The 19,527-nt window shown below is 38.3% G+C and overlaps 1 protein-coding gene across 2 annotated transcripts in view; it reads left to right on the forward strand.

The window, feature by feature from the left end:
- The window catches only part of ano8b (anoctamin 8b), a 131,417-nt gene that overhangs the window by 63,128 nt on the left and 48,762 nt on the right, over nt 1–19,527 (forward strand). For both annotated transcript variants that reach the window (XM_030132953.1, XM_030132955.1), the window contains exons 2-5: nt 4,455–4,565; nt 5,830–5,962; nt 18,708–18,846; nt 18,937–19,033. In XM_030132953.1, the coding sequence (XP_029988813.1) occupies nt 4,455–4,565; nt 5,830–5,962; nt 18,708–18,846; nt 18,937–19,033 (480 nt within the window). The remainder of the gene's footprint in view (nt 1–4,454; nt 4,566–5,829; nt 5,963–18,707; nt 18,847–18,936; nt 19,034–19,527) is intronic.

The following is a 19,527-nucleotide window of genomic DNA, read 5'->3' on the forward strand; positions in this document are numbered from 1 at the left end:
GATGCTTTTCTCAAGTGTCCGCGAGAATTCGAGACTGGGACGGGTCAGTGAGTGATGAAGGTGTCGCTAGTTCATCTGAACCCTGGGACTGCGGTTCATGCAGTTCCTCCATGACGTCATGGTTTCCACCCTTCAATGAACGTACACTCGGGGATACTTTTATGTCGCCCTTAATAACAGAATACATGTAATTAGCAGTATTCCATGTTGCCTTTGTCTGCCTTTATTATTGCATGTGTGTAACTGTGTTCATTAGTCTGCTGTTCACATAATAAATCAAACCTGGACCTCAGTTTGATCAAGAAAAGTGTTGAACTAGTGCAGAAAAAGACTCAAAGACCAGATGGTTGAGACAGATGTGAACGAACCTTCCTCTCGAAAAAATAACGTGTATATTTAAATCGAAAAAACGAAAGTTTGAAAAGATACAGAAACCTTTAACTGATTATTTCCAAAACTTAAAGCAAATGCTGGAAGAAGATGAAGGATGCTTACTTTTCTAATTTTATTTCTTTTTACTTAAAAAAAAAAAAAAAAAAAAAAGTTTTTATATTATTTCATTTATTTATGTTATTTATATTTGATATATTATGTGTTTACGTTTTTAAAAATATTGATTGATTTATTTATTTTTACTTTATTTAAAATTTTTATGTACATTTGAAAAACACATAAATTTTTTTATGTTAGTATTTTTTTAATTTTCATTTTTAATGCACATTTATTTATTTTTTCATTTATTTAATTATCCATTCCATCCATTTTGTCCAGATAATTTCTTAATTTAGATCTTTTTTTTTTTTTTTTAAATTTTCATTGTACATCTCCAAAAGTACAATACAAAAAGAAAGAAAGAAATTCACATTTTATAATACAAGATTTTGTGACACACAAAGTATAAACCCCCTCAGAACCGATTACGACCCCCATACCAACCCGACCTGGATCTCAGAATGTAAAAACCACTAATAAAAACAAATACACGTACATAGGTGAAAATTAATATAATTTACAGATATAAACAGATCAGTGATCAGAATAGTCATAGACAATTATGTTGCACTCAAACTTTTCTTAATTTAAATCTTGATATTTTATTACATTGTACACAATGCACTTGTTGTAATAGATTACCTATTCTGTGTCTTATCTGTTAAACTTTAATTAAAAAATATTGTGAAAAACAAACAAACTAAACAGCAGAACTGGACCCATGCGTGTCTTGCTGCGCAGATGTAAACTCAGAGTGTCTGGAAACACAAAAGCCTTGTGAAAACCAGTAACCCAGATGGAAATATAACCGTGAATTCACAGTCCAACAGTAGAACATTTTGTTTTCACTTAGGTTTTGTTGCCTGCAGCTAAAGCTCTTAAAATAAAAGTGGCCACAGAGAAGGTAGTTTTTACTCTCTTTGTTTTCACTGAACTTGAAATGAGTAAAAAATCTATAAGATGAGCAGATGTAATGTTTGATGGAACACAACTGCCTGTTACCTCTGGTACGTCGACAGGCTGGTACAGTGTGTACATATGTTACGTACACAGGGGTCGTTTGGAAGTTAGCCAGTTTCAGAGCAGATAACGCAGGCGTGTAAAGCTGCAAGAGCTGGACTTAAAGGTGATAAACAACAGAATCTGGAAACACACACCTCCCCTCTGCAGCTCTCTCCTCTTTGTCCAAATCAAAGACTAAACATGAAAAGAGGTCAACTATGAGTTCACATTTTTTGTTTTGCATTTTTTTGTATTGTTCTTTTCTTTTCTTCTTTCCTTCCTCTTTTCTCACTCTATCAGTGCTGTTTATTTCTGAATGTGCATTTGTTGCGTTGATATTAAAAATGAAGCATAATGTACCAGTCGGAGGATTTCAAACCTATACTATGATAAAGCTTCAAAATAAAAATATCTGAAACCAGCTATGAGTTCACATTTTTATGGAAAAGTGATGCCACTTTTCCAGACCTCCATTTTTAAGACATAGAGCAGAACTGTAGAAACACGTCCAGGTCTCATCTGATGGAATCTGATCAGTAATTGGTAATTACACCTGTCAGTCATGTATTTGACCTTCCTACTTGTCTGAAAATGCTAGTGATTAGACAAAAATTAGCATCGGGGGTAGATTTTGTATAATCAAAGTGTAGATGCAGAAGGTTAATTACAGTATACAGAATGATAATCCTGGATGTTTTACCAAGTGATGCAAAAAAAAAGATCAAATATCGCAGCTTTAAGTTAAAGTATTGACTTTGTGAACGATAAATGTGGTTTATAAATTGGATTTTCATCACCTGAACGACAGACAATGACAAGAAATAGAAATGAATAAAAAGTTCCAATGTAATTCTTTAACATATGCACTTTGGTCATCATCAGTTGGTCGATATTAGCAGTATGCTGATTAAACCTCCAGTGTTTAAAATTTAACAGGATTCAGGAAAGTCCTATTATTCATACATATGCAAACTGTGAAAAATAATCTGACCTTTTATAACATGAAGTGCAAAGTGTGCATAATATGCTCACCTGGATACTGGAAGGTTAACGTTTTTTGCAGGTACTATAGCTAAGAGGGGCTTTCAGTCAGTCTGCTCCAACCTGAAACTTCACTAAATATCACACACTGAACTTTTACAGCAGAAAGACACAACACTTTATAGTTTATATGCATCTATTTTTATAAGTCGTATTGTTGCTACAGTATTGAACCAATTTCCCACATTTTCAAGGCCTAATGACTTTATTATAACGACCCACATTTTAACTGTCCCTTACTGTAGTTAATATTTTCCTCTGTATTCTACTTCTCCACATTATAACCACATCAGTTTAAAAACAACAATATTTTTTTACACATTTATTTATCTAACTTTATTTAATTACCATATTGATAATATATTGTCTAGTACATATTGTACAAATTGCTGTTCTAATTGGGCCTTAACCCTCCTATTATCCTCAAATATTAATAACACATTTTACTCTTGGGGTCAATGTGAAAATCCAGAAAATGATTTTCATAAAATTGTTGCCCAAGTTTTTGTGTCAGGCATTTTGTTTATTATTATCATTATTAATATTGTGCTTGAGATGATCGTTTAAAGGGGAGGCATGTGTCGTTGGAAAGACTACATCGGCTTCCTGATGTTGGAGTTGACAGGTCCAGTTGTTTCCCACATGTCCACACCACCAGGAGTATCGAAGTTCTGGTGGGAATAGTTGTTTTCCCCCTAGTATCGATCAACTCAAAAATATCAACTCTGCACCTGCACACGTGCACACACACACACACACACACACACACACGTACGCACACACACACACACGTACGCACACACACACACACACGTACACACACACACGTACGCACACACACACACACGTGCACACACACACACACACACACACGTACGCACACACACACACACGTACACACACGTACACACACACACACACACCTACACACACACACACACACACACACACACACCTACACACACACACACACACACACACACACACACACACACACACACACACACACACACAGACCAGGTTTTCCACAGATAAACCAGTTTGGGCTCAAAGTGACCCCAGAGGAACACCAGTGCATGCAGTATGTGTTCAGCACAGTGACAAAATATCATCATGATCATTTCATGCGTCATCAGTCGTCCCCATCAAATTAGGAAAAGTCATGAAATATGAAGCAAAAAAAAAAAGTCAGCTATTATTTTTTGAATGATAAACATTTAATTGGGTCAAATTGACTCCAAGGATAATATGAAGGTTAATAGCGCATGTTTATCTATTTATTTATTTATTTGTTTACCTGCTACTTCTATTCTACTTGAACTGAGGAAGCGTAACATAATTATTTCTTAATAAAGTATTCTGATTCTGTTTTCCACACTGTGTACCCTGTCCTGCTGCTGTAATGTGTCTTTACTGTGTTGCTACTCTGGGGCTATTTTTAATGTGTGTGTGTATGTGTGTATATATATATATGTGTGTGTGTGTGTGTGTGTGTGTGTTGCCTTCAGGAATACAGAGAATGTAATTCTACACAGGAAGTGGATTCATGGCTGTGTGGTGTATATATACGACTGTGTTCCTGGTGAACCCTGCCATGTGTGGGCGTCCATGAAACTATCACAACATGCACAGATATCTGCTGAACATGTGCTGAGCTGATCTGAGCTGAGTGTGTGTTTGACAATCCACAGAGTGTGGACGATGTGAGGCCTCGCATCGTGACAGGACAGCCTTCGCTCTGTCAGTGTCATGTTGTCGGAGAGGGGGCGTGACATTTACATCTGAGTGTGTGTGTGTGTGTGTGTGTTGGAGCTGAGGGCTAAGGTTTTTAGAGGGTTTTACAGAAAATGTTAGGAATGTCACTGGCTCTTACTGTGCTTGGCTTTGAAAAGGTGACTCTGTCTGTGTCTCTGTCTCAGATAAGTTGTTCGGAAAGCGGCTGCTTCAGGCTGGAAGACACATCATGTCACATAAGTCGTGGATGAAAACGGTGCCCACGGAGAACTGTGATGTCCTCATGACGTTTGCAGGTCATGCACTTGAACACACACACACACACTTGTTTATATTTATTATCCTAATAATCATTATCTCCATAGGTTTTCATAGAGTGATAATGATCATTATCCTCCTGAGACCCAGGAAATTACAAGTTTTGGCTTTTTTACATGAAATAATTGCCTCTATTGGAAACACCACAAAGCAACAGTGTTTTCAGATCCATTTTAAAGTTTTTATGGAATGTCCTTTGCATTCTGCAACAGCGTTTTTTTTTTTTTTTTCTTTCTGTTTTTTTAATACAGCTGTGAAACTGTTGTCTCCTATAGAGGACAGAAATGCATTGCTGGGTTTCAGGAGGTTCTTCATGATGCACATTGAGCCTGTTCCCATGACCATGAAAATCTGATAACTGTTAATAATCAGATCTGATGCCTTTTCATGCACTTCAGTAATACAATAATGCAGTTGTTACTGTTCCTAAATGTTTTGTGTGTGTGTAGATCCTCTGTGATCTGTAAGTTTTAATGCACATGTGTAAATGATGAACTGAGACAAGATATTATTAAAATTGCACTTATTTTTCTTAATACATTTCAGTTTTTTCATGTTTGTTCACGCTAATAGATTGTTTCTAAATATGGACATTTTCATAATGTTTTTTTTTCTCTCTCATTCACTTTTCATTGAGAAAGTTTGGAGTTGACATTATTTATAGATTATTATGTCATTATTTGACTGGTCCGGCCCACTTCAGATCATACTGGGAGGATGTGGCCCCTGAACTAAAATAAGTTTGACACGTCTGCTCTAAAGAGACACAAAATTTTAATTTATAACTTCATTTTGATTTAGTTTTTTAAGGGGAAGCATGTGTCTGTTTTACTATTTTCTTTCTATAGATACAGTATCTGTGTTCTGTTACTGAGTTGAATTATTTTTCAGTTGATTTCAGATCATTATGCATCATTTAGAGACAATTCAGATCCCTATCCACCACTGAGCAGAAGATAATAGTCTGAGCTATTATCTTCTACAGCACAAATCACCACAGTTCAATACTGTTGATGATCAGGATGAGGATTATGATGCTTGATACGAGTTTGAATATTTGAACTCATGGAAAAAAAAGCAGAGCAGCATCATTCTCGAGTGTTTGTTATTGTAACACTTAACCTCCAGCTGCTGCTCAGGAATAAATAGTCCAGCGCTGTGGGAGGAGGCAGCAGCGCCTGTGTGCAGCGATACGTGGGACTGATGCACAATGTATTTTTGTTGTTCCTTTTCCTTCCACAGACACTACAGATGACCACACGTTGCTATGGCTACTGAACCACATCCGGCTGGGAATCCCAGAGCTCATCATCCAAATCCGACATCATAAACACACACATGTCTACGCGTTTTTTGTCACCGCTACATATGAAAAGTAAGAAATCTATTTATAAAGCGTGGCAATAAAATGTCTGTCCATTCATTTGTTTTTTTCCTGTATGTGTGTGTGTGTGTGTGTGTATATATATATATATATATATATATATATATACATCATTTAACCCTTAAAGACCTAGAACTATTTTCATGGCGACTTCAAAATGGAAATCTTGCTACCCTTTTCTCTACTTTTACTTCCATTTATTAAAATATTATCTTCTGCATTTTGCAGTTTTCAGTGGAAATCATGTTCATAAAAGCTCAGAATAAATTCAAAGATTATTATATCAGAACAGAGAAACCTGAAGAAAAAATGAATTTTTCAGCAAAATACATTGATATTGATAATTATCATCATAAATATCAGATTTAAGTATTTTTCTCAACATTCAACCTTTCCTAAGTGATTTATCACCATCTATTATAATATCCAGTGATAAAAGGTCCAGGTAATCAAAGCTCAGAGTAAATGTAAAAGTTTTTAATATCAAAACAGAGAAAAATGAAGAAAAAAAAACACTTTTACAGCAAAATTTATCGTTAACTCAAAGTAAAATCAAGCGTCTACAACCACTGTCATTTGTCAAACTGCATACTGGTGAATCAGTGTTGTAGAAGATGACTGTGTTTCCACATTCTGGCTCATATGTGATGACTTCAAACTTGGTATACAGTTTCTTAATGATGATGTCAACAAAAGTTAGTGAAATTATTTGGATCCGGATCTGATTCTGGATTTGGTGCCACTTTGAAAAATGTTCCCATTATTAGAGATAGGAAGTGGATGGATGCAATAACTCAGTAAATATAAATGATCTCCAGTGTAAATGTCTCCAGTCCAGCCCTGATGGGGAGATGACCCAAACATAATGTCCACATGCTGATCAGGATCTTCTTCTGGATCTGGAACTGACGCAAAATTTAACATGGGCTCTTATGGGGAAAACATTTCAATCGTCTTCTTCTCCCAAACTCCAGTTCTGATTGACTTCAGACTTGGTCTACAGCTTCTGTATGATGATGTCAACACAAGGGATTGAAATTATTTGGATCCGGATCTGATTCTGGATTTGGTGCAACTTTGAAAAAGTTTCCCATTGTAAGAGATAGGAAGTGGATTGATCCAATAAATCAGTATCAATGATATCAAGTTGGAATTTGAATTTTTTCCAGATCTGATTGGAATATGAGCAAAACATGGGCTATTTCTGTAATAGAATAAATACACAGAACTGGGGGAGAATAAATGGCATCTGGATACATTTCCCAAAGCTTTGAATTTGGCCGGTAAGACACAGGACCATTGGTCCGATTTTTTGTTCACCGAGCGCTTCTGCTGTGGTTCTCCTGCCATTTTTCCAGACCACTCGGTACATCTGTCCTGGTGGGCTGGACCTGCTGGCTAGCTGGCAGCTGGAGCTTAGAGGGGGGTGGGGCCCAGCAGCTCGTGGTAGCTTGCGTGTGCGTGAATTAAAACAACTCAAAATTAATAATTGTTTTTTTCTTGATTACATAATTTTTGTAATCGTTGAGTGTAATAATCAAAATCGTAATTGAATTTCAATTAATTGCACAGCCCTAGTGGACAGTTCTTCTCCAGCTGTTCTCTTGTTTATTCATGGGTTTTGTTGTTTTAGTTCCATATCAGCCGACACAGTGGACGCTTATGCACCATCCCATAATAATACACTGACATTCAGACCATTACTGTAACTTTCCTGTTCTTAATAAACCTGATCTGCAGTAACATGTTAGAGTGTAAATCAACTGCTAATTGTTATTAGACTGTAATGAACAGTTTTCTTACACAAAATACCTTTTTTTTTAAAATATTATTTATTTATATATTATCTCCATGAAGTGAGTAAGAACTAGTATTAGAGTATGTTCAAATGTGAGAAAACATCAGATTAGCTGCATTAAAAATGTTCTTATTCCATAGTTTTCACACAGTTTATCACTTTCTGATATTGTGTTTTAAATACATGTTTCTTTGCTTCAAAATATTAAACACATGGTGTCCAGCTGAGTGGACATTTTTGTAACTCCATGAAAAACAGGTTCATTTAAAAAAAAAAAACAATCAATCAAATTGTTTTTTTTGTCATGCCTAAAGAGGAATAAACACACTCAGGAAAAAAAATCTTGACTAAAATTCACATAATTCATGCATGAAAGCGTTAAAGTGATCATATGATGTAGGAGTTAGTTCTAGAGGGAGCTCCCATAGAACTGGAAGTACTGGTGACACTGGTGCTGATGATGGTGATGATAGAGCTGAGGATGTGGTTGGAACTAAAACTAGAACCAGAAAACAGAAGTGAGGTGGAGAAACGATGGAGGAAAGTTGCAAAACAGCCACAAAACAGAAATGACAGTTGAATGACAGCAATGATGGAACTAGTCGACATTTTTGACACAGAGGGAAACGGTTCCAGACAGAAGCTTCTTTTCAGTTAACCAGTAAACACTTTCACTTTATACCTAATGGTATTTTTCCTTTCAGTAAGTTTGACTGTGATATATTATAATAAAAAGGCTCAAAAATAGTACAAAACCAATGCATTAATTACATTTTTGTATCATTAAATTATTACACATGAGCTGAAATCCCTAATTATACTTAAGTGCTCTTATATTTCTTAACCTAAAAACGTAACTTTAGGCTCAATGCTGCAAATATACAGTATCTGTTTGGAAAAATATCTGTTAGTGTGAACAGGGCATATACTGTAGATGTACCTGTATAACAACCCTGGCTGATTTGAAGGTGATACTTTCAAAAGCTGAAAAACATAGATGATGCATTGTGGAGCTGCTTTAGTCCTGCGTAGAAAACCCTATCCTGACAGCACTGCAGATGCTGCTGCTGCTGCACCTCTGCTTCTTCTTCATCATATAATGTTTGTTAGTAGTTGTCAGACCAGCGTAGAGGTGCATTATCGCCACCAAATGGACTGGAGTCACTGCACTCTCATAGGACATCCACAGATCCTTCAAAAGTCTTAAAGGGCTCATATTTGTCTAAACCCACTTTTCTTAGTCTGTGCTTCATTCATTTGTGTATTTGGAACCTAATAGTTCATAAACTCTGAATTTGAACCCTCCAGGTGCTGCAAAAACATCTTTATATTCATTTGGGCAAAAATTGAGTGGATTTCTACAACCCATTTTAATTGTTGCTTAATTTGTTACGTCTATAACTAGTTACATCACAACATTTGCACATATAAGGTCCAGACTTCTGACGAACATTTCTCCCAGTACGACATAATTGTTTGTCAGCAGCAGTGGTTGGAGTAAAAACTGAAAATATGTCCAAACTTTGAGTCAGTTAACAAAATGTTTAGTGTTTGGTTGTATTAACGAACACAGGTGGCTGAATGGGACAGAGCAGCACAGACAACAACCTGGAGGGGGTGGGGCATGAAGTGGTGATTTGCATTTAAAGGGCCAGCGCTCAAAATGACCTTTCTGGTGTTATTAGTCAGAAATATTGTTAGATATGGACCTGTGGAGTTTAATGAATGAAGACTTCAGACCCAAGCAGAGCATTTACAGTTTATGGAGACCACAGGGAAATGTTTGAAAATGTATAATTCCATTTAAAAAAGCAAAATATCACTCCTTTAAATGTAGTTTTCCTAACCCAGGGCTTTAAATATCCTTAAAATTGATAATTACCCCTGCCAGGAGGCATTATGATCACTTTGCTTTGTGTGTTTGTTTGTTTGCAACTTTATGGGAAAACTCTTCCACCCATCTTTCCCAAATCATCCCCACAGATAGGCCTAGGCCCTGGGACCAACCCATTGAATTTTGGTCCCAGTAGGCCAAAGTTCAAGGTCACAGCATCTACAATTTTCCTATCTGTCATCATTGAGCAATTTTCGAAAATTAAAAAAAAAAAAAAAATTCAAAACGACTTCGATTAGCCACCAATTGGATCCACCCGTAGCTTAGAACAATATCTTGTATCTGGCACAAAATTGTCCACATCCACTGTGGAATGTGGACTCTGTGGACATTTACATTGAACACTGAAAATCCCATTTCCCACACATTTAAAATTAGAACTCAACTAATATTGATGTGAATTGAATCTAATTGGACAGACACATGACTGGGACCAAGCTTCAACTGTTTCTGCTCTATGGAACAACCTGGAAACTGTTGAATTTAAACAGAAATAGTCGATCCACACATGCACACTGTTCAGGGTGAAGGAGGAGGTTTGCGTTCTCTGAACACTTGTTTATTCTTAAATCTGACAAATGTCCTAAAAATTCCACAGACACAGTAATGATATTGCTATATTTGCTTGGTAAATCTTTGTACAGAATTAGTCCAATGTGTATTAGTGTTGATCATTTTAATGGAGATGGGGATTAGTGGAGCCTCCAACAGTCATTCACAGGTGGAGGGTTCAGGTATGAGCTGCAGCAGGCTGTTTACACTTAGCGGGGATTTTTGAAAACAGAGACTTTTCTCTGTGTTTGTGCATATTGTTTACACAACGACGGGCATGTGCTCCAAAAACAAAGGTTTCCAAAAACTCCGGCCAAAGTGGAGATTTCAGCAGATCTCTGTTTTCCTGTTTGCGTATAAACAGAGGGAAACACTTTATCCTTTATTTGTTCAAGTCATAATTTATGTCCGTGGACAGCAGTCTTCATGAACTAAAGACAAAACATGACTGAAAAACAGACGCAGCTGTTAACGACTACAGAACTAACACGATTCGACTCCACCTGTCGCGTCAGAAAAGCAGTTTGTGATTGTAAATAGTCACCGGCTCATCCATCTGCATTACATTGTATTGGTGACACATCTCGGACGAGGAACCAGGAAAACTATCTCCATACAGCTGCAGAAAAAATTATTAGACCATCAAAAGTCATCAAAAACAATGGTTCTGCAATCCAGTCCTAACTCCTGTGTGTATCATGTGACTAAAACAGACAGAAAAGAAAACATGGAATGAATAAAAGCACTGTTTTCGTCAGTACAATGACATAGATACTGGTGTAAGAACTGAAGTGATTTTGGTTTTTATCAAGAAAACATGTTAAATGAATAGATATCAGCTGTGAAATTAAACTATTATGAGCTATTTTTGTTGTTCTCATTATATTTGTCCAAACAAATGGACCTTTAGTTGGACCAGGCATTAAAATGAACAAGAAATGGAAGAAAACAAGGGTGGTCTGATAATTTTTTCTGACTGTAAGTTCATAGCGGAAGTAACGTTTCATTGTGATTCTGATTGGTTAATGGTGCTCAATCATCCCACTACACTGGCCTCTACAGGCCTGGCACGCTCTTGATGGTATAAATATTCAGGGCCATATAGACACAGAGTTTTCTGGAAACGATCATGTATGCATGAGATCTTTTTTTTTTTTTTAAACAGAGAGGGGGAAATGTCCATTTTCAAAAATACCTGGCTATGTATAAATGCATCCTTGGTCATGGACAAATGAAAATGTAACATTAGCTGGACTGAACATGGCTTAGACTGGTTCAACACAATATCTATGAGGCCTGTTCTGTTATTTATATGAATAGAAGGAATGAAATTTCACTAAAGACGCCTTGAAAAATGTCTTAAAAAGTCAGGGTGACATGGGTTGGGTTCCAGGTGCAATTCAAAGAAAATGTGAAATGGTTCGATTATGGAATCGAATTATTAATATGCCAGATAATCAAATAACCAAAAAAGTATTTGGCTGGAGTAAGACAAGGTCCCTTAGGCAGCAGAGGTCAGATCTGTCTTTGCAGAAGCACAACTTCAATATATATTCCACAACAACCTTTCATGTAGTATTTATAAGATCAGAGCTAACCTAATGTCTGCTTTTGACGGGGAATGGATGAATGGGATCCTGACTAAACCGAAGCTGCGGACATACATTCAACTAAAGAACACATAGACAACAGAATTTTATGTCAGCGCAAATTTGACCAGGAACCAAAGGTCCCTAATTGCTCAGTTGCGAACAGGAATCCTTCCCTTGGCCGTAGAAACTGGGAGATTGACCCAAACCCCAGAAGAAAACAGACTGTGTGATTTGGGGGAAGTGGAAAATGGATGACATTTTCTTCTGTATTGTCTTCTATATGATGAACTGAGAGCCTCTGTGTTTGATGACATGTTTATGTTCTGGAGCACTGATGACAACAAGATGAAATGATTGTTTAGTTCTAATGTATATAAATTAGCATTATTTGTTTGTAAAGCCTGGAAAAAGTGGCAGATGTGTTTGTATAGGTCAGTATTTTGTTTTGTTCATATCTGTTGTGCCTATTGTCTGCTGTTTGATTTTTGGTGTGCATTTTTGGTGTTTTATAAGCCCATGGAAGGGCTGGGCATGTTCTTTATGCAAGACACAATAATGAAAACATTCATTCAGTCAGTCAGTCAGTCAGTCAGTCAGTCAGTCATAAATTGCTGATACCCTGCTGTCAGTCATGGGCTTTAGTAGTCTCATTTCTTCTCTTCTGCTGAGTGGAAGTGGTCAAATTCAGTATATTGTGTTTGGCTTTGTATCACACATTTCACACCAGCCCAGTCCTAGTTGCATATCACTATTTCCACCAAATCGTTCGGCCCTAGTGTAAACCAGTTTTGCTGATCCTCAGATTTAATCATCTGCAGGAGTGTTTTCTGTTCTGCAGTCATTGCCTTTTACAGGTAGACTGTAGTAGCTCTGTTTCTGCAGTTTGAACTAAAACAGCAGATCAGTTTAGGCAGGAAACAGGTAAGAAGAAGCTCCAGCTGTAACTTTGTTCCCCAGAGTCGGAAAATGAACAAACTGTTTAATGAATAATAGACTACGCATCACTTCCTCAAGCAGTTGGAGGTTCAGTTATTTTTAAATGCTACTACTGAAGTTATGGTGATAAAGACAAAAATAACCCTCTACATTTATGTTTCATGGTATTATATTTAGATGAAGGAGGTATAGTAGGTTTTCCACAGTGAATCATTACTGGTGCTGCCATGATGCATGTTTCATCAGCACCACTCCTCTGCTTTTGGATGCTCTGCTGCAGGTTATTTAAAGTTTTCCACAAGGTTGGACTCAGGTTAAACAATATGGATTATAGTCACGGACATTAAACTGCACAGACTCAATCCACAGAGGCTCAAAGACGAAAAAAAAAAACAACCTGCAACAATTAGGGGTCAGCACAGGGTCATTTTAATCTCATCGCTGACTTTGGTGTATAAATACAGAGAAATACAATCCTCAGGATGAGGACGGCACTCGCTGTACCATACTGCATTTCACCTCTTGACAAATGTTGGGTCTTCTCTGCTGACTGCGCATTTAGGGGCTCAAAAAGAGGCTCAAGCAAACGTTTTACCGGTGAATGGGATCGGAAAAGACAGATGGCCAGGAGGGAAGATAGAAAAGGAAAAGAAAGAAAGTGGCAGAGAGAAGGATAGAGGCAGAGACGTGAAGACGGAGGGCGATGTAGTGGGAGGATGACGAGCGCTTTCGGAAAAGTCTGCTGTGGGTTTTTAGATGAAATGCCCAAGGAAAGATGTGCTGTGTGACACCGTGCACACACATACCTGCAGTTAGATAGCTTGGCCTACATTTTATCTGATAGGAAAGATAACCCAGAAAGCAAGGATGTGAGGAGATTATGTGAAGACAGCAGGTGTGTTAGTCCGCTAGAAAAGCATGTGTGCTTTCATTCTTTTACCTGAAATGGCCGCCTCCATCTGGACAGCTGGGCCACGAGGCTACGAGGGCTGTGTATTAGCAAGAATCTGGTGATGCGATACAAATTACAATAGTAGCATCATGATACGATATATCACGATATATCACGTTTAGGGATGGGAATCGAAAAGAATTTAACGATTCCGATTCCATTATTGATTTTGCCTATTGATCCAATTCCTTATTGATTCTCATTGGGTGAGGGAATAAAAGAGTACAAACAGGTGTGTTGGCATTAACTGTCTTTATATTTCCATCTGCACAGAAAATAGAACATATACAGTATGAACAAATAATAAGAACAGATGATGCTGGGCCCGGTTGGGGGGGTGTACAGTGACAGTGAAACTCCAGACTCTTTACTAATTCCTCTATCACCGCATTTTCAACTACATGGAACCAGTTCAACTCAGCTCGTCTCCTGTTGTTGTGCACCTCATTTCCTTTCCCCTACCTTCAGAAACTTGTATTTGAGGGGGTATGATGTTTGTTTCCCGCACCGAAACCAGAACTGGGCCCAGATGACGGCCTGGTGTTCACTCTGCCGCTAGATTCACAAGCACCGCTGAGTAGAGAATCAAATGAATCACATGCTATGGAAAAATGTTTGAACAGACTGGAGGGATTCCACCTTTAGAAGAAATGGAAGCTTTGACAGAGTTCAACTGGACCTGGTGTGGTCTGTTTGGACCTGGTGTGGTCTGTTTAGACCTGGTGTGGTCTGTTTGGACCTGGTGTGGTCTGTTTAGACCTGGTGTGGTCTGTTTGGACCTGGTGTGGTCTGTTTAGACCTGGTGTGGTCTGTTTAGACCTGGTGTGGTCTGTTTGGACCTGGTGTGGTCTGTTTAGACCTGGTGTGGTCTGTTTAGACCTGGTGTGGTCTGTTTGGACCTGGTGTGGTCTGTTTGGACCTGGTGTGGTCTGTTTGGACCTGGTGTGGTCTGTTTGGACCTGGTGTGGTCTTTTTAGACCTGGTGTGGTCTGTTTGGACCTGGTGTGGTCTGTTTGGACCTGGTGTGGTCTGTTTAGACCTGGTGTGGTCTGTTTAGACCGTTTCTGCCTCAACTCCATGTTGTCTTCATTCTGACCAAAACAATGCAGCGTACACGTGCCGTCATCGCGTGTGCACAACGAAGGTGGAATCGATAAGCAGAATCGTTAAGCAGGCAGGCAAACGATTCCAAGGAATCGAGCTACTGGAATCTGGTTCTCAAAAAGAACCAGTTCTCGATTCTCATCCCTAATCATGATAATGTTAAAAAGGCTTTTTTTTTAAAAACGATTATTTCCTTGAAGAATTGAATTACACCAGAAATCTGCACAAATACTAAACACATTTTATTTAATCAGAACAGGATGTAATGCTATATCACAAAATGCTCCTGTGTTCAAACTTAAATTCTGTTTTACAGACATTACAGATAAAGATCCTGTTCAAATGTTCGTATTCTATTAGTTCACAACTAACATCAGAACATTATTTTTGTGCAATCCCAACAAAGGAACGAACATTATTTACTAAAAGAGTGTTAAATAATAATAAATAAAATAGAAATAAAAAAGAAAAACAAAAAACCTAAAATGTGCCTCTACAATATCTGCATTTGAATAAAAACCTAAAAATATCGATACAGTACTTTTTAATATCGATACAGTATTGTGAAATGAAATATCGCGATATATTGCAGAACCAATACTTTCTTACACCCCTAGTGGCTACAGGGCTGCGTTGCGTGATATTGGCCAATATTTTATATTATATATTTTCCTCCTATTGCCCCCCCACCCCCACTTCCTCCTGTTTTACCTGCCATCACTCCTGTTACTCATTCCTCAGCTCTGACTCGGCAATTTACAGTTTCCCATCGTGTTCTGCTGAGTTTTTACGGTACAACTGATAGACTCTGCATTTGCTAAATTAGCATAAACCTCCCATGCGGTGCTCTCCCTCTCTCTCTCTCTCTCCCTCTCTCTCTCTCTCTCTCTCTCTCCCTCTCTCTCTCTCTCTCTCTCCCTCTCCCTCCCTCTCTCTCTCCCTCTCTCTCTCTCTCTCCCTCTCTCTCTCTCTCTCTCTCTCTCTCTCTCCCTCTCTCTCTCTCTCTCCCTCTCTCTCTCTCTCCCTCTCTCTCTCTCTCTCCCCTCTCTCTCTCTCTCCTCTCTCTCTCTCTCCCTCTCCCTCCCTCTCTCTCTCCCTCCTCTCTCTCTCTCCCTCTCTCTCTCTCTCTCTCTCTCTCTCTCTCTCTCTCTCTCAGCAGTATTCTGTGCTCTTACAAGGTTAGGCTTGTCCACACTTTGCCTTTTTGACTGCGTCCTCAAACGGAGGCGACTTGTATTTGTATAAAAGGTGGTGAAGTTTTTGATTAAATAAGAAAAGGGGAGATCTCATTAAGATTCCTGGCAGCAGCAGGAGCAGCGTACCTCTGAAAAGGCCTTGCAGTTATTGCTCTAGATTACTAAACAGTTGGTTTGAACGGATACGGCGTTGTTTTTTTTTTCTCAGACAAGGACCTTTGCTGTGGTCATGCTGCGCACTAAGCAGTATTCAGCGATGATACAGAAGCTTACACCTCACATTTGTGCTGTAATCCATCATGCTGCTGAACATACTTCACTGTACTGCTTCTCCATGTGCCTGGAGCTGCATGATGGATGGATATTACAGGCCCACCTAAGCTGTGCTCTTGTATGTGTGACTCTACTATATATACATGTACATGGGAGAGGGAGAGGTGACAGCCTGGAGGGAACAGAGGGCGTGGCGCTGCATTATTACTGCGATTTCAGCACAAAGCCGCCGGGGAGAGACAGAAGGAGAGGAGGCAGGGATGGAGGAGTAAAGGAGGAGTGTAGGGGTGGGGGGGAGACACGAAGGAGGGGCTGATGGGAAATGAGATGATGAGATGAGAGAGGGTGATGAGGTTAAGGATTTAGAGGAGAATTGGGACGACTTTAACAGTGTAAAGGACAGTCCATCTTGGCTAATTTTGGTTTTTACTGTAATTGTTGTCTTTTAAAACAGGACGAATAGAGTCGCACCAGTGTCGAGTTAAAAGGTTGTTTAGGAAATTAAAAAAAATAAAAAAATAAAAAAAGGGTTTAGGTTTAGCAATGTTAAGTGTCCAAAAAAATTATAGAAATAAATGTTGTGATGTTGTGTACGGGTCAAAACACGGTATTGGAAATCTCTCTGACGGGACATTTTAGAGACAATTTAACAGATCAGTGTTACTAAACACCCCACGTTTTTTACTTTTAAATTCATTTATGCTTTAGTTGGACCATAAGTATTATGGACATTTTAACAGATACATGCTGCTGCTTATATGTCTTTTATGTTTTATTTTTACTTTCAGACCCTTTTTAGCTTACCGGCCAACTATTGTCGTCATGCGGCGTCTGTCGTCATCTGTCGTCTGTTACAAAACTTTCAATCATCTTCTTCTCTGAAAGTACAATTCCGATTAACTTCAAACTTGGTATACAGCTTCTTTATGATGATGTCAACAAAAGTTAGTGAAATTATTTGGATTCGGATCTGATTCTGGATTTGGTGCGACTTTGAAAAATTTCCCCATTATAAGAGATAGGAAGTGGATTGATCCAATAAATCAGTCTCAATGATATCAGGTTGGAATTTGAATTTTTGACAGATCTCATTGGAATATGAGCAAAACATGGGCTATTTCTGTAATAGAATAAATACACAGAACTGGGGGAGAATAAATGGATCTGGATACATTTCCCAAAGCTTTGAATTTGGCCGCTAAGCTACAGGGCCATTGGTCCGGTTTTTAATAACCTTGTAGTTTTTTTTGTGTCATTTCTCATTTTTCTGTCGTTATGGCTGTATGTTCAGTGATCATTTCCCTATCAGGAAACTTTACTTTTGCCAGGTCATTATTACCCCGCCCCCCCGAAGAGGAGGCAAGGGGTATTGTTTTTGGTTCGGTTTGTTTGTTTGTTTGTTAACACTCTAGCAACAAAACTATGGGTTGAATTCATACCAAATTGGGTTTATATAGATTACCAGTGACTCAGAATAGATGTCATTACATTTTGGGAAAAGTAGGTCAAAGTTCAAAATTTTTATGACTTAAAAAAATAAATCTTCCCATTTACTTATAATGGGCAAAGTATGTGTGAGGGGCGGGGTTTATTGTGCCTGGTGCCACTTGTGTCTGCCAGTTTTGTTGGGTTTTCTTTTATAGTTATAGTTATATATTTAGTTCATCTGATTATTCAATTGGGGAAAAGATTTATTTTCAAGGCTTGGATTTCTGCATTTTTTAACAGTGTTTATTTTGAAACAGTCCTGTGATGAACTGGTGACATGTCCAGGGGGTACTCCGCCCATAAGTAGCTGGGATAGGCTCCAGTGACCCCCGTGACCCCAGTGAGGATAAAGTGGGTTGAGAAAATGAATGAATGAATATTTTAAAACTGGACAGAATGATGTCGACTAGTGAATATGTAAAAGAAATGTTGTCTGGAAAGTGAAAATAAGTTGCTGAAACTATGCAAAAATGTAATCAATATGTAAATATAATCTAAAAAAACCTCTGATGTCAGGATTCAGCTACAAAATATTGAACATTTTTCACCAGTAATGACAAAAATAATCATGAAAAAAGAAGATTAAAAGCAGCAGAGTCCCAGAGTAATTCAGAACACATTTTATTTCACAGGCAGGGCTGTGATTTTTTTTTTTTTTCTTCTCTCAAATAGAAAAAAAACGGTGCTTTTCTTGTTACAGTGTAATCTGCATCAACCTACACATAGAACAGCACGACTTTCAACTAAATGTAACAACTTAAAGCGTGAAATCTGTGCATGTAACTCTTATACCCTCCTCAAATTTACCCCCCTCTGGTTATCGTTGTGGCAAAAATATACACAGACAAAAAAACTGCTATAAAATCATCATACATCTTTTTTTTTTTGCTTTTTTAAAATAAATTTCCTCAACAACTTGTGTCCTTTTGTCTGTTTGTCTTTGTGTTGTAGTTTGTTGCGAGGCGCTGAGGAGATGGGACTGAGGAAATCTGTGAAGCCTGAGTTCGGAGGAGGAACGCGAAGCTTCTCCTGTGAGGAGGACTACATCTACGAGAACATCGAGAGCGAGCTGTGCTTCTTCACTTCACAGGTTAGTGCGTCTTTGCTCTTCTATCGGGGAAACGTGGCCCCTCAGGCTGCCGAAGGTCCGTCTCACCTTGTCCCTTCTCCTTCACGGCAGGAGAGGCAGAGCATCATTAAATACTGGATGGACAATCTACGTGCCAAACCGGGGGAGGTGCTCCATAATATCAGCTTCCTGGAAGGCCAGCCAATCAGTAAGCAGCATCTGTTAACAGTGTAGTTCTCAGGGTCCCACATGGTTCATATGGGACCCACATGTCAGAGGTGGACTTTGGTGCTAGACCACAGAGAGGCTTATAGACGAGCAGAGCAAGGTTCTAATAGTTTTGGATTTTTCATTCTAGTTTAGATTTATTTAGTTTTGACTTTTTTTTCTCTAATTCAGTTTGTTTTAATTTGTTTTTAGAGCAGGTTTTCTAGTTTTTATTAGTTTAGATTTTTTCTAAGTGCTTAGTTTTAGTTTAATTTTAGTCTTAGCTTTAGTTTTTTCATATCTTTTCTCTTCCTCGCCGTTGTATTCAAAGAAATCCCAGACAGGACTCAGCTGCTTTCTTCCAACTTTAATCTTTATATTGTCAGGTAAAGTGGGGACGAGAAGACGACTAAACGACAAGTGACGAGAAGTGACAGATGGTGAAGTGCCGTGTGGTGCCACCAGCTAAAATTGCTAGAGTAAAGTAAATCAATT

This window comes from Sphaeramia orbicularis, chromosome 4 (genome assembly GCF_902148855.1).
Source record: "Sphaeramia orbicularis chromosome 4, fSphaOr1.1, whole genome shotgun sequence".
In the NCBI taxonomy this organism is placed as follows: domain Eukaryota; kingdom Metazoa; phylum Chordata; class Actinopteri; order Kurtiformes; family Apogonidae; genus Sphaeramia; species Sphaeramia orbicularis.